The sequence below is a fragment of the Notothenia rossii genome (genome assembly GCF_949606895.1).
Source record: "Notothenia rossii genome assembly, chromosome: 4".
Lineage (NCBI taxonomy): Eukaryota > Metazoa > Chordata > Actinopteri > Perciformes > Nototheniidae > Notothenia > Notothenia rossii.
Genome location: NC_136902.1, coordinates 3,261,456 through 3,277,134, shown reverse-complemented (window position 1 = coordinate 3,277,134; position 15,679 = coordinate 3,261,456). Strand labels below are relative to the sequence as shown.

General features: G+C 41.0%; 1 protein-coding gene across 1 annotated transcript in view; it reads left to right on the top strand.

The window, feature by feature from the left end:
• The window catches only part of LOC307037688 (nucleolar protein 4-like), a gene marked incomplete at its 5' end in the record, with an annotated part of 28,616 nt that extends 15,616 nt beyond the window's left edge, over positions 1 to 13,000 (top strand). Inside the window, 6 exons of the mRNA XM_079678745.1 lie at positions 116 to 366; positions 1,593 to 1,766; positions 4,822 to 5,010; positions 7,655 to 7,771; positions 8,530 to 8,707; positions 10,100 to 13,000. Of these exons, the coding sequence (XP_079534871.1) occupies positions 116 to 366; positions 1,593 to 1,766; positions 4,822 to 5,010; positions 7,655 to 7,771; positions 8,530 to 8,707; positions 10,100 to 10,326 (1,136 nt within the window). The 3' untranslated portion in view covers positions 10,327 to 13,000. The remainder of the gene's footprint in view (positions 1 to 115; positions 367 to 1,592; positions 1,767 to 4,821; positions 5,011 to 7,654; positions 7,772 to 8,529; positions 8,708 to 10,099) is intronic.
• Positions 13,001 to 15,679: the final 2,679 nt, after the last annotated feature.

The following is a 15,679-nucleotide window of genomic DNA, read 5'->3' as shown; positions in this document are numbered from 1 at the left end:
ATTGTATGAAAGCTGCAATACAAATAAAGAGTATTATTATTATAACTCCACTGTAGCTACTGTATGTTTAAATGACAATAAAGCCTTGAATGTTGAATCCTCTTCCCCCCGTCAGACGATGAGTCCTCTGAGAGCGGCAGTGCCCCCGGGTTGCCCCCCCCCGAGGGTCCGCACCCCCCCCCAGATGGAGGGGAGGTGACGGAGAACGGGCTGAATGCCCCTCTGGACTTCAGCACCTCCTCGCCCTCCTCCTCCTCTGAGGACCAGCAGCCGGTCAACCTGAGCGACAGACTGCTGCCGGCGGGAGGGTCGCCAACAAACCACAGGAAGTTCCCCGTCAAAACAGAGTACAACAACAACAACAAGGTGAGGAGTTGTTGTTATTGTGATGTGCTTTTTAAATGATCTGGTCAATTCTAAGGATTTCTCACATTGTGTTGATGCTACGTTTGATTATGCATGATATCCAGGTCTCACTCTCTGAAGGTTAATGTAGGTTTGGTCTTTAGATTGCAAAGAAATAGCAGTTTAGACAACAATGTATGTGTATTTCTCTAGGGACGATGCAATGGAAAGCTCCATAAGTGCCAATAATTGACTTTGTAGATAGGGTTAGTGAAAGAACTAGTATAGTAGTCGAGACCACCTTATCCGAGACCAAGACATTACCAAGACCGGAGAGTAGCAAGGCCAAGACAAGACCGAGACTTTAAGAGGTCGAGACAAAGACAAGACCAATACCAAGTCGAGACCAAGACTTGAAGAGGTCGAGACCAAGACAAGACCAAGACTTGAAGAGGTCGAGACCAAGACAAGACCAAGACTTTAAGAGGTCAAGACCAAGACTTTAAGAGGTCGAGACCAAGACATTAAGAGGTCGAGACCAAGACAAGACCAAGACTTTAAGAGATCGAGACCAAGACAAGACCAAGACTTTAAGAGATCGAGACCAAGACAAGACCAATACCAAGTCGAGACCAAGACTTTAAGAGGTCGAGACCAAGACAAGACCAAGACTTTAAGAGGTCGAGACCAAGACAAGACCAAGACTTTAAGAGGTCGAGACCAAGACAAGACCAAGACTTTAAGAGATCGAGACCAAGACAAGACCAAGACTTTAAGAGATCGAGACCAAGACAAGACCAATACCAAGTCAAGACCAAGACATTAAGAGGTCGAGACCAAGACTTTAAGAGGTCGAGACCAAGTCAAGACCAAGACAAGACCAAGACTTTTAGAGGTCGAGATCAAGACAAGACCAAGACTTTAAGAGGTCGAGACCAAGACTTTAAGAGGTCGAGACCAAGACAAGACCAAGACCAAGACAAGACCAGTACTTTAAAAGGTCGAGACCAAGACAAGACCAAGACAAGACCAAGACTTTAAGAGGTTCGAGACCAAGACAAGACCAAGACTTTAAGAGGTCAAGACCAAGACTTTAAGAGGTCGAGACCAAGACAAGACCAAGACAAGACCAAGACAAGACCAAGACCAAGACTTTAAGAGGTCGAAACCAAGTCAAGACCAAGTCTTTAAGACAGGGATCACCAGTAACAGCTCTGATTCCTCTCTTGTCTGTTTTCTCTCTCTAGTCCCCGCCTTACAGCTCAGGAAGTTATGACTCTGTGAGTATGAGCGCCGAGGATCTGACCTCCGGCCGGGCGATGATGATCGACGAAGATGACGACGATCACGACGAACACGACGACAGCGACAAGATCAACGACGCCGAGGGGAGCGACCCCGAGAGACTGAAGGCCTTCAACGTAAGTCAAAGTCAGGGGGGTCCAAACTCTTTCACAGAGGGCCACATACAGAAAAATATGTGAAGGGCTGGGCCGCTCACTAGAGGTATATCGCCTCATAAGTTCAGTTCAGTCAGACCACTCACGTGTTTCTTTTTATGTTTATTAGAAGCAGCATATAGTTTGAGTTTGGCGTCTAGGTGGGGCAGGCGAGCAGCAGCACGTGAACGCATCAGCAATGTGACTGAGCAGCAGCATTAGCGAGGCAGAGGCAAGCAGATCTGGCAGCTTAAATAGAGCGGCAAGTTTTGGAGACTGTGTTTGGTTGGTTGTGTTAATGTATCATTGGTGCTCGAGTTGACTGCCTGAACTAGCCCGCAGGCTTCGGCCCATTTAAAAGTTAGCAAAATCAATCAAAGTAGGTAAATGATGCTTGTGACTGTTGGCAGCTCACCCCTTAAAGCAGAAGCCTCAGATTGATTATAATAAGGAGAAATAGGAAGGCTGTATTTCAAGCTTGTTATGTAAATAAGTCATTGGGCTTTTTTCTTATCAACTAACTTAGATATGTTAGAAAATGTTTCCAACTTTAATTGACTGAATTTATTTGAAAGGTAGTTTTATTAACACATGAATACTACTGTTTAATATATTTTTGAAATATATATTTAAGAAGTTCAATATAAGACAAGCACAAGTTTCCTTTGTGGGCAGTATTACATTATACTTTTTGAATTTGCTGAGGGCCGATCAAAGTGAAAGTCAACTTCATTGTGAATCTCTGAGTTTGTGTGTACAGACAGAGAGATCGAAATACCGTTTCCAACAATCCCGAATAGAAAAATACATATATAAAAATATGTATCAAAATATGTATATATCTATATATACATAATCAACAGACATACATGTGCACACATTAAGACCTAAATAAAAGCACAAAAATCAATATATACAAAATATCAGTCACTGTGATTACATTCATGCAAAACACCAATTAATTACAGCTCTGAAATTATCTTTGAATACAGAATAATAGCTATGATTTAACAGGAACTCCTTAAAATGAGCCACACTTAATTGTTCCTCTGAAAAGAAAAACGTTCCCAGGAATTTCACGGACATTTTGAGATTTATGACTTTATAATCTCACGAAATATTTCTCGTAAATTCACACCTTTAACACCGAAATGACAATCAAGTTTTCTTTCGTAGTTTTGTGAATTTATTCCTGTATTGAATCTCAGAGAATATTCATGTTTTTCATGTTTATTTATGACTTTAAACTCAGAATGTATTTGTTTTATTCTCCCAAATGTATGGCTTTAAAAAGGCAAAGTCAACCAAGTTTTCTTTCGTAGTTTTGTGAATTTATTCCTGAAAATTCGGGAGGCTTTTCTCATCAAGATATTACTTAATAATCACGTTTTCTTTTTCTCAATCTCATTTCGGCTCACTATTTCTTTGACCATAACACTGTGTTGTATATTTTTAAGATTATTTCTTTATTTAAAAGAACTGCACATTGTTAATGTAAGTTTGCATGGAGCTCATGTCCAAAATTAACCTTTTATTATCAATATTAAGCATTTGAAACCTTGCAAAAACGTAAAAAAAAAACTACATTAATGTTCTGTTAAGTATTCAACCGAGTGCATCGCGTAGCATCTCGTATTTTATTTATTATTTTACATGTTGAAGGCTCTGGGTTGCTCTGGTGTCCAATGCCCATCATGGATTAATAAACATTTGGATGATCTAGTGATTTGATTTGCTCCCACACTAATATTATAGTATGGGTTTTCCCCTCCTGAGGTTCAGACAAAGAGAGCTGGTAATGGATAGTTATCTGTTCTGTTAGATCAGGGGTGTCAAACTCAAACACACAGTGGGCCAAATTTAAAAAATGGGTACTAGTCGAGGGCCGGACTGGTTCAATGTTTATTGCAGAACTTATTGAAATGAACTTATTGCACATATTAAACCTGGAACTAACAAAGCTTAAAGGATTAACTATAAAAACAACATTAAACATTAAATAATCAGTTGCATTCATTTCTTATGGCTCTATCTGCAGCTTCTCCAGAGTCATCTCTTATGATTACATTTTCCCACAGGCCAACAACAGCTTCAACAAAACTATTTCCCTCAAAGAACAAACCAAACATGCCCTGTTGTCGTGAGAGAGAAAGTGCAGAAGGAAACATCCATTAAACTCAGTGTGCTGCTCTGTGATGCTAGCTCAGATACTTGGCATCTCATCTTGGGTGCAAGGTCATCAATGTTTGGGCTCAGGCTCTGAGCTGGGGAGACCCTCAGGATGGAGTGAAGGTGCAATATACCGACGGGCCAGATCTAATAGGAATTAGAAATTATCCTGCGGGCCGAAATTAAATCCACCACGGGCCTGATTTGGCCCCCGGGCCTTGAGTTTGACACATGTGGTTTAGAGAGTCTGGTGTCCAAGATTTATATCCTGAACCAGAACATTTACAAATAAATCATTAAATATCAGCCTGCACTGCTGAACTAGAAGTGTGCTTGTTATGAACGTCTTAGAAAATATAAGAACACTCTCATATCTGAACTAAACGTAGGCAGATGCTCACTGTGAGTATTTCTATATTCCATCCTGTGTTTGTGTCCCAGTCTGATGGCGGTAGAGTTACAGGGAAGCATCCTGAACAACAGAGAGGTCCTGAATCTGAGCGATGATCCTCCCCCTCCTCTTCATCCTCTCTACCTCCCCCTCCTCTTCATCCTCTCTACCTCCCCCATCCCTCTCTTTTGTTCCCCCTCTCTCCATGTCTCCTCCTCCCAGGGGGGGAAGATAGTGGGGGAAAACATCCAAAACACAAATATAGAGGTTAATTTGACTAAATGTGTGTCAGTACATTCCCTCAAATCCACCAAGAGTTAGCCAGGGATGTGCACCAATTGTATAACATATGGAACTTTAACTTTAAAATATAAAAAATATATGATATTATTTTATTAACAAATCATGCACGGTGTTGGTGGTTTGCTGATTCTGCTCCACTCTCCCTCCCTCCCCCCCTCTCTCCCCCCTCTTCAGATGTTTGTGCGTCTGTTTGTGGATGAGAACCTGGACCGCATGGTGCCCATCTCCAAACAGCCCAAGGAGAAGATCCAGGCCATCCTGGAGTCGTGCGGCCGGCAGTTCCCCGAGTTCGAGGGGCGATCCCGCAAACGCATCCGCACCTACCTCAAGTCCTGCCGGCGCCTGAAGAAGAGTGGCTTCGAGGTACAGAGGACCCCCAATAAAACTCTATTAACACCACAAACAGTCAGAGGGGGTAGTGGAGTACAAATACTTTGTTACTGTACTTAAGTACATTTTTCTGGTATCAGTACTTTACTCCACCACAACTTTCTACTTCTTACATGTTGAACACAAATACCTGTACTTTCTACTTCTTACACGTTGAACTCAAATACCTGTACTTTCTACTTCTTACATGTTGAACACAAATACCTGTACTTTCTACTTCTCACATGTTGAACTCAAATACCTGTACTTTCTACTTCTTACATGTTGAACTCAAATACCTGTACTTTCTACTTCTTACATGTTGAACTCAAATACCTGTACTTTCTACTTCTCTCATTTTCCAAACAGGCTGGTTCCTTTAGTCTGAATGTGTGTTTGGTGGCGTGATCATTATTATTTAGAGTCATTGCGTGCCTATTGATTTGAACACGATCCGTGTATCCATCATTTCCTGGTCTTCTCTAAAGAAGAGGGACCAATGAAAACGTTGTCATGTTGCCGTTGGTCACCATGGAAACATTAATTAGCTAACAATGACATTATTGTTCTATTAATATAAAGGGAGGTCAGGTACTCTTTAAAACAGCTGCTAGTTATGGGTACTTTTTACTGAAGTACATTTCAAAGCCTCTTTACTTTGACTTGAGTAAAGAAGTTTAGTCAGTACTTCTACTTTCACCAGAGTATCTTTAAACACGAGTATCTGTACTTCTACTCGAGTAAAGGATGTGTGTACTTTTGCCATCTCTGATTAATTAACTGCGTTAGCCACTTTTCTCAGATTTAAAAACCACTTCTGCATCAATCCGCCCCAAAAACAATACTCCCGTCCATACATATGCTTACAATACTGTTTGTACATCTAGCCCAGTAACTATGCTACGCTGCTGCAAAGCTATTCTCTATTCAATTATTACTAAAATCAAATGTGTCCCAGGTCCAAAAGGCACCGCTTCTGTTACCAGAAATACTCCCAGAAAGTGAGAACAGTGCTCCAGATTATCTTTTGCAAATAATGCAATTTTCAAAGTGTACAATTATTTGTTTATGCTATTTTCAGAGCAGTTGAGACATGTCCCCCAGCGTCCCCAGTATAAATTACGCCTATGGAAATGGGACAGCCCCCAAATAAAATACCAAAAGAAATTGAGGTAGAATGTAAGTGCCTTTACTCAAGTACTTAAGTATAATTATGAGGTACTTCTTCTTTACTTGAGTACTTCCAATTAAATGTATTTCTTCTCAGCATTTCAGAAGCAAATAAAGTAGATTTTAGGAGAAAAGGAACTCAGTTGGAGACCAGTGCTGAGTCGCATACTGTAAGTGCGTCCCAATGCAACACTAGCGTTAACTTGGAGCTGTGTTATTATCTAATGTTGGATCAATTAAATAGAAATACATTAAAGGTCACGTGTCATGCTTTTCCGGTTATTACCCGTCCCCTTGTGTGTTATGAAGGTTGTTATGCATGTAAACGGTCTGCAGATTCAAAACCCTCAAAGTACACCCTGTAGCGAGTAAAACTCTAACACAGAGAAGACCTCCCCAAAACGCCTCGTTGGTGAAACATAAGCACGTACCCGGAACTAAATGGGCCAATCCGTGGAGCCGTTACGTTACGTCCGCGGAGCCGTTACGTTAAGCCCCCGCTAATTGGTCCATATTGACCAATCCACACACACACACTCAGTGCAGGCAGCCCTGCTGATTTCTGCTCCGTGCTGCAGGCTGATAACAGACAGTTGGGATCGCGCGAAATTCTCTCTGAAGACCCATTCTCACAGCGTTTATCAACCTATAAACCTTTTTCTTACTCAATATCAAGCCACACTTATTGTTTTTATTTCGGCTGTGACTTTGTGTGTGTTCAGGTTGAGTTTGGCTGTGTTTGGCTGTGTATCGCTAAACAAGGAAATCACGGGGGAGGGGGGGAGGGGGAGCTGCAGCGAGCCGTTTAGTGGAGAAAGTGAATACTGCCGAATACACATACTTTACAGAGAATGTATGCGAAACCAATGTGAGTTTGAAAAATTGCACAGTATTTTTCTATTTTAGTATACCTCAACAATGGAATTATGATCAGTGGAAAAGGCCATGACATGTGTCCTTTAAGGCCACGCCATTTTTACCATTTCACAACAATGTCCTCTTTAATGTCGGAGCATCTTTGGTAGCTTCCAGACCGTGTAATGAACCCCAGTATGTCAGCGTTCTGAGTGTTGGCTTTTCACTAGAAGGGGGTCGTCTTATTGCTCAATGCGTGATTTGGTTTTTGCAGTTTATACCCAAATGTCCGTGCACCATCAAAACAAAACGGTTTTATTGAGTTGTCGTCCTTAAATGAAAATATATTCAAGTTTCAAGGCTTTATTGTCTTACAGTGTAGATATGGAAATGAGTCCCAGGCTCCTCCAGCACTGCAACATGAATACAAGACATTGAACACATGAAACAGATAACATGAATGAATCTTTTGAGATGTGCAAGTAAATACAAATAAAATATAATTAGTGCCAGGGGCTCTTTTGTAGTCATGGTGATGAATGAATGCTTCCAGCGCTTCATACATCTCAATAGGTCCCGTGTTTCACGTCTTTAAACCCTCTCTCTGTTCCAGATCCGACCGACCCCCCCTCACCTCACCTCGGTGACGGCGGAGAACATCCTCGCCACCGCCTGCGATAACGAAACCAGAAACGCTGCCAAGAGGATGCGTCTGGACTCTTACCCCGCGGTGAGGATCTACGGGTTTCACCCAGCAGGGGTCTAGAGTGTTTCTCAAACATATTCATACAAAGGACCAGAGGGGGGAAGTAGTGGAGTACAAATACTTAGTTACTGTACTGAAGTACATGTTTCTGGTATCAGTACTTTACTCCACTACTTATTTTTCTGACAACTTCTTACATGTTGAACACAAATACCTGTACTTTCTACTTCTTACATGTTGAACACAAATACCTGTACTTTCTACTTCTTACATGTTGAACTCAAATACCTGTACTTTCTACTTCTCTCATTTTCCAAACAGGCTGGTTCCTTTAGTCTGAATGTGTGTTTGGTGGCGTGATCATTATTATTTAGAGTCATTGCGTGCCTATTGATTTGAACACGATCCGTGTATCCATCATTTCCTGGTCTTCTCTAAAGAAGAGGGACCAATGGAAACGTTGTCATGTTGCCGTTGGTCACCATGGAAACATTCATTAGCTAACAATGACATTATTGTTCTATTAATATAAAGGGAGGTCAGGTACTCTTTAAAACAGCTGCTAGTTATGGGTACTTTTTACTGAAGTACATTTCAAAGCCTCTTTACTTTGACTTGAGTAAAGAAGTTTAGTCAGTACTTCTACTTTCACCAGAGTATTTTTAAACACCAGTATCTGTACTTCTACTTGAGTAAAGGATGTGTGTACTTTGCCATCTCTGATTTTAGAGGAAGGGGCTCGGATGCATCGTCTTTACCTCCGATCCTTTATCTCCCCTCAGGATGAACCGTCCTCCGGGGAGAAGTCGAGCTCCAGAGACCCCGCCTCTCTGACTCCGTCTGGTTTCAGCATCTCCAGCGCCGCCTTCGCCCAGGAGCAGCTGTTGACCAACGGAGGTCTGAACTTCAACCTGCGGTACGGGGGGGTGCCGCCCAGCGCCGGGAACACGCAGACCAACGGTGAGGAGATCAATAATGAGGCTGATAGAGGGGATTCAACACGCTGCTGCTGTAAGTGGAGGGATGAGACCCTCTTTAATGGTCACACATGCAGAGCACATCCTGTGACTGAAGGACACTGTTCAGGAACTAGTTGATGCTCTGTATGTGATGACTACTTCCATTCTGGAGAGGATCACACATACATGGATCCTGAGGTTGAAGCTCAAGCTGGGTACCACTGATTATTAAAAATGTTAAGTATTCAGAAAGTCATATTTTTGAGATTTGTGAGAAAAATTAATATTTTTGAGAAAAAGTCATATTTTTTTTGAAAAGGGGGTGGAAAGGTTCTCAGGAACTAATTTTAGTTCCGGCTCTTTTTGGTGTGAACGCGACATTTCGGAACTAAAGTGGGAAAAGTACTGCGGTGTGAACGCGCCTATTGAATACTGCTTTCTATTCCTCCATCTTGTGACTGTGTAACTCCCTCTCTTGGATATCAGCATGTGAAGGACACTGTTCAGGAACTAGTTGATGCTCTGTATGTGATGACTACTTCCATTCTGGAGAGGATCACAGATACATGGATCCTGAGATTCAAGCTCAAACCGGGGACCAGGGATTAGCAACATTTTTAAGTATCCAGAAAAAGTCAGAATTTTGAAATTTTGAGAAAAAGTCCGAATTTTTAGATTTTTGAGAAAAAATCCGAATTTTGAGAAAAAGTGATATTTTTTTGAGAAAAAGTCAGATTTTTGAGATTTTTGAGAAAAAAGTCCGAATTTTGAGAGAGAGTCAGAATTTTGAGAAAAAGTCAGAATTTTGAGATTATTTGAGATTTTTGAGAATATTTGAGATTTTTGAGAATATTTGAGATTTTTGAGAAAAATTCAGATCTTTGAGAAAAAAGTCAGAATTTTGAGAATATTTGTCATACTTTTGAGAAAAAGTCAGATTTTTGAGAAAAAAGTCAGAATTTTGAGAATATTTGTCATATTTTTGAGAAAAAGTCAGAATTTTGAGAAAAAGTCAGAATTTTGAGAAAAAGTCAGAATTTGGAGAATATTTGAGATTTTTCAGAATATTTGAGATTTTTGAGAAAAAGTCAGATCTTTGAGAAAAAAGTCAGAATTTTGAGAATATTTGAGATTTCGAGAATATTTGAGATTTTTGAGAAAAAGTCAGAATTTGGAGAAAAAGTCAGATTTTTTGAGAAAAAGTCAGATTTTTAACGAATTCTCTTTTTTGTTTTGACTCCTTCCATTCTTGAGAGGATCAGAGATACATGGATCCTGAGATTGAAGCTCAAGCCGGGGAACAGGGAGATTGTTCTAACACTCCACTTCTTCCCCCCTCTGTGGATTAACGTTGTCTATTGATCGATTGAATCTTTGTCTCTGTGTTCTTCAGGTCCCACAGATCTCAGCATGAAGTCCATCGCGGCCCCCCCCTCCTCCTCCTCCTCCTCCTCCTCCAGCAGCCAGGGTCAGGGGGGCGGTGGGGGGGGCGCCTCGGCTCAGCTCAGCCTCCCGGAGGTCACGGCGGTGCGTCAGCTGATCGCCGGGTACCGAGACTCCGCTGCCTTCCTGCTGCGCTCCGCCGACGAGCTGGAGAACCTGATCCTGCAGCAGAACTGATCCCAGACCCCCCCCCCAGAGACTCAAAAGACCCCCCTTTCTTTATGCATCTGGCTCACTCTGACCTTAGTGCCCTGTTTATCTGTAGCCATTCATCCCATTCTCAAGCTCACACTCTCAAAAACCCTCCATTCGTCTCAGGAAGCGACGTGAAAGTTCTGCAGGAACTTAAAATCAGCTGTGATTGTGACGGCTCGTTTTAAAGCAGGAGTTTGGACAAATTAGTAGCAGTGATTTAGCGTCATTAGCTCGTTTCTACTTTTACACAGCCGTGGTGTGAATCGAGGATTTCTACGTAGAGTTAATTCTCTAAATGTGGAGCGTTTTGCAGACGATTCGCTGCTAAATCCACCGACGTGTCGACCTCAACGGCTACGGAAAATTGTGCAGACTTCACACAAAAAGAGTAGAGAGAGTACGATGAAAATAGGAAAGTGTCAGACATTTTTACATATTCAAACAGATCCGTCAAAGCTATACCTCGACAAGTGTTTCCAGATGTTTAGACGTGAGAGAAACAGACTCATTACCCGACTTTATTTCTGTTATTTTATTACAAATATTTCTATCATGGGCAATTTCTCATTAGTCACAAAGGACAAAGGAGCCCAGGTATGCAAAATGGAGGTCGCAGACACTTGTCAGGGAAAGAAAAGGAGATGAATATATTGTTTGAGCGGGAACGAGAGGAACACGGTGCAATATTTCAAGAGATAATCAGTAATGGTGTGCTTACTGAGAAGCGTTTTAAAAAAAGGTATTTCGCCAACAATCTCCTCCCGTACAGATGTAGTAAAAAAAAAAAAATGAATTGATATCCCGTGCAGCATTGTAGCCGAATTCAATGTTGTCGTTTGTCGTGATCTTTCTCGCTAACTGATCGGGATCATCCGTCAAAACGGGACCTGGCAGAAAAACGAGACTCGATGTTGCACGTCTTGTTTTTTATTTTAGTGTGAAGGAAATCGTCCTGTGAGTGTTTTTTAAGGTTGAAAAAGGAGCACATTTGAGCATCGCAGTAATGTGTGTGTGTGTGTGTGTGTGTGTGTTGGTGAGGAAATGTGTGTGTGTGTGTGTGTGTGTGCTCACTCTCTGACCTCAGCTGTGTCTAACCCTCGTTCTCATTACATCACGTCTGAAAAAGAAGCAAGAGACAATCTTAGAAAAATATGTAATCACATCACAGTTTACTCTCTCAGCTTTCTGCTAGTGTGTGTGTGTGTGTGTGTGTGTGTGTGTGTGTGTGTGTGTGTGTGTGTGTGTGTGTGTGTGTGTGTGTGTGTGTGTGTGTGTGTGTGTGTGTGTGTGTGTGTGTGTGTGTGTGTGTGTGTGTGTGTGTGTGTGTGTGTGTGTGTGTGTGTGTGTGTGTGTGTGTGTGTGTGTATCTAGAGCACAGTCTCACAACAGACACTTTTAACGGTGAGTCACTCGGCACAAAAAGTGTTTTTTATTCCCTTTTTTTTAATTTTTTTTAAGTGGTTCTCGTGTAAGCTGTGGTGTGTTTGTGTAAAAAGTGTTTGTACGACATCAATCTGTGATTTAAAGGCTGAAAACATTCCCAACAAGGACAAACGAGGCTCGCTCCTTGTTGATTGGTCAAAGTTTAGAGAGATATATTTCTGTATTTATCACAAATCTTATCAAATCAAATCAGTTATTTATCGAGAATCAGTCCTTGGAGCTGGAGCTACACGCTAAATTATCATGTTTACTTTATTTATATTCCCATGTCATGATTGGGCTTGCATTACATTTGAAATTCATTTATCTTCTGCAAGTTTGGAAGCACTTTATGGCTCAGGATTACGGAAACGAAACACAGAGATTTGAGTGTGTTTTACCTCGTTTGGAGTTTATGTCAGCTTCAGTTCAAACAAATCCAGAACTGATTAGAACGAAGAGGACAGCAGCAGCTTTGAATCTGCGTGTCTATGAAACTAATGGAGCTCATTACAGACGGGTTTGGAAAGCAGGAGCAGGATGAATTCTGTTTCATAAAGTCTGATTTGTTTCATGCACTTTGAGAAACAAACCTGCGACACCAGGCGCATCAAATCACAGGAGAGGGAACAGACAGAACGCACTTTCAATTAATTAAATGACACTTTTATCCAAAGCAACTAACATACATTCAGTACTGTGGACAATCCCCACAGGAGCACTTTGGGGTGAAGTGTCTTGCCCAGGGACACAACGACATGCTGACTGCAGTGGGACTCAAACTTGCTACCCCCTGATTCGAAGTCCAGCACACTATCCACTGAGCCACAGCCGCCCATTCATGTTAAAGATGACAAAAAAATCACTGCAATTAACAGTGTAAAAGCTTTCTTTGAGCTGCATGTTCCAGGTCAACTATTCTCATCATATCCAAGTCAATCTTTTGGTAGGAAGACGTTGAGATAATAAGCGTTTTTAGGAACATGAAGCCCTAAAATCTTTGTGATGAAATGACACCTGAAAGCTGCGGGAGCTGAGGAGTCTTTATTCCAGAGCCATTACATTCTGCAACCAACAGTCACTACATCACGAGAAGTTAAAGCACAAGCGATGAAGTTATCAGGTGGATGATTGGATTTGTACAAGTTTAGTTGCATTTTAAGGGCTGCTCAATTAATCGTATTTTAATCGCGATTACGATTATGGCTTGCAACGATTACGAAAACAACGTAATCGAAATAAAACGATTTTTTTTTAATTCTTAATTTTTTTTTGTTTTTTTTGCGTTTTTCAGTTGAATTATACTTAAAGTTCAGAGTAATCAACTGTTAAAAACATACTGTTCAAAAATGTTCTCCAATAAATGGTCGTTTTCAAAGCAAATGGATAATCGTTTTTAATAATCGTGATATCAATTATTGACCCAAATAATCGAGATTATGATTTTTGCCACAATCGAGCAGCCCTAATTTCAATATGTTGACGCATATATTTAAAAACGAAAAATGACACTCTAATTGTGCATACCATTCTAAAAGCACATTGGAAATCCCATACTCTCTTAGCTTTAGTCCACACTGCAGCTGCTCTTATGAAGTACGTACAAACTACTTCATTATATTGCACATTTGAACTTTGCTTATATCCCTGCTGCATAAAGGACTATGGGTGCAGCCGGAAAAGCGTGCACACTGCAAAACGTGACCAGATGCACCAGGACATCATGCTAGCTTGTGTGCATACTGCATACAGAATTATACTTTAACAGTCAGATCAAGTCTGCAATTTGTCTTGCATCACAGCAGCTCCTTTTGCAAAATCAACGAGGACAATAAGACAAGAAGCGAGGAATCAGGCATTTAGAATCACATTAAAATCACTAAACACAATATGTTGAAGACCCTTAGACGTGCGTTTGATCTGGTGTTAAACTCTGTATTTCATTTTAGAATGGACTGGTGCACAAAAGAGTATTTCAGTCTGATCTAATTCAATCCCTGTATCTCCAACTTGACTGTTTCTGGACACACTAAAACGTTTACTGGCACACTAAATCATTTGGACGTTGCCTGCCGATCAAAAGCAGGTTTCCTTTATGAAACAGACCATCCTGACTCCTCTTCATCACCCTCCTCCTCCTCCTCCTCCTCCTCTGGGCTCTCACAGACGTATTTTAAAGTTGAACGTGGTTTCCTCACACGTGTCTTCCTCGTCTCCTCGGTGACTTCACGTCGTCTCGTTTTTAAAAACCCTAGCTTGCAGATGTGTGAAACCGTCTTTTTAACGCTGAGCTACTCGTGCTGGAGTTCCTGTGATCGGCGACGACCTCTCTGTTGTCACGTTGTTGTTTGTTTTTGTTTACTTTTGAACATGCCCGATGGATCTTCTCTTTGTATTGACTGGACAATGTAATCTATTGGTGTTGATTAAAGATTGCCCTGGTAGCTCGTGGATTAAAGTGGTCAGATAAATGTATAGCTGTACAAAGAGTGTTTTTCTAACGTGGGTACAGCACTGTGGTTGCTTGTTTTAACTTATCACTTGGTGGTGGTCTTATATCGTTATTCATATGATTTCAACTGTTGCCTCTCCTGCACTGAAACTGAAGCCGTGCAGGAGCTCGTACTGTAACCTGTGTGAAGCTTTGTACCCCCCCCCCCTCCCCCCTCCCCCCAATCCTCTGGTTTTTATGGACTCAGTGAAAGTGTGATGTTTACATGTACAGTTTTTCAGAATACTTTTGCGTTCTTCTCATTTCTTTTATTATCCTCACCTTTGAAACCTTTGGATCTGTTGCAGATTCTTCTTTATGTTGTTGTTGCTGTTGTTGTTATTGTTGTTGTTGTTTCATTGCTGGTCGGCTGCTTGTTGTGGCTTCCAGCGTTAAAAAAAGAAAAAGAAAGAAATCTTAAGTAAAAGGGAGCGTCACAACTTCTCAAAGTGGACCAGCAAATATTGAATCAGCTGTTTTTAGAAAGTGGCCTAAATGCATTTGTGACCACGTGAAGTGCTCCGAATATTTGAGTTCCCCGGTTCTCTAAATGTCCCGGTACCTGAAGGGACACTTTGACCTGTTGTCATTCTTACCTAAAAGCCATTCCCCTCTCCTGGCCTTTGTAAGGGGAACCATAAACCTCAGGAAAAACTGAATCTCCAACTTTAATTTAACGGAAAACACCATTAACATTTATACGAGATGTCTATTGTTTTGTACATTTATCATTGTGATTTCAAAGTGGAGCTTTTTTCCAGTACCTGTGACTCAATATGTTTGATTTCTTTTTTTGTTGGAGTGTTTATAGGTATGGATATTTATTATTATATGTGAAACAAAAAGTCAAAAGAAAAAGGTTGAACCTGTTTCATTTGTATGTTTCATGCAAATCTGTCCAGGTGAGATTCTCTTACATATCTCTGATGAGGGACCTGTGTTGTTTGGAAATAGCGCTTTCTCAGTGTTGCATCAACGCTATGAAAATAAAAACGATAAAAAAAACTAAAAAAAGCTCCAGTGGTTTCCCAACAGCAGCGCTGCACGGCTCCTCCTGATGTCAGTCATTGAATAAAACGATGAGCTATCGAACTCAGACCGTGTGTTTCCTTTTTAATATTTATATATCAGATACATGTTTTATAATGGAGTAGAAATACTACTTTATTTCAGAGGGGGGAGAAGTACTCAGATCTTGTGCTTGAGTCAAAGTAGAAGTACTCAGATCTTGTACTTGAGTAAAAGTAGAAGTACTCAGATCTTGTGGTTGAGTAAAAGTAGAAGTACTCAGATCTGGTGCTTGAGTAAAAGTAAAGTACTCAGATCTTGTACTTGAGTAAAAGTAGAAGTACTCAGGTCTTGTTCTTGAGTAAAAGTAGAAGTACTCAGGTCTTGTTCTTGAGTAACAGTAGAAGTACTCAG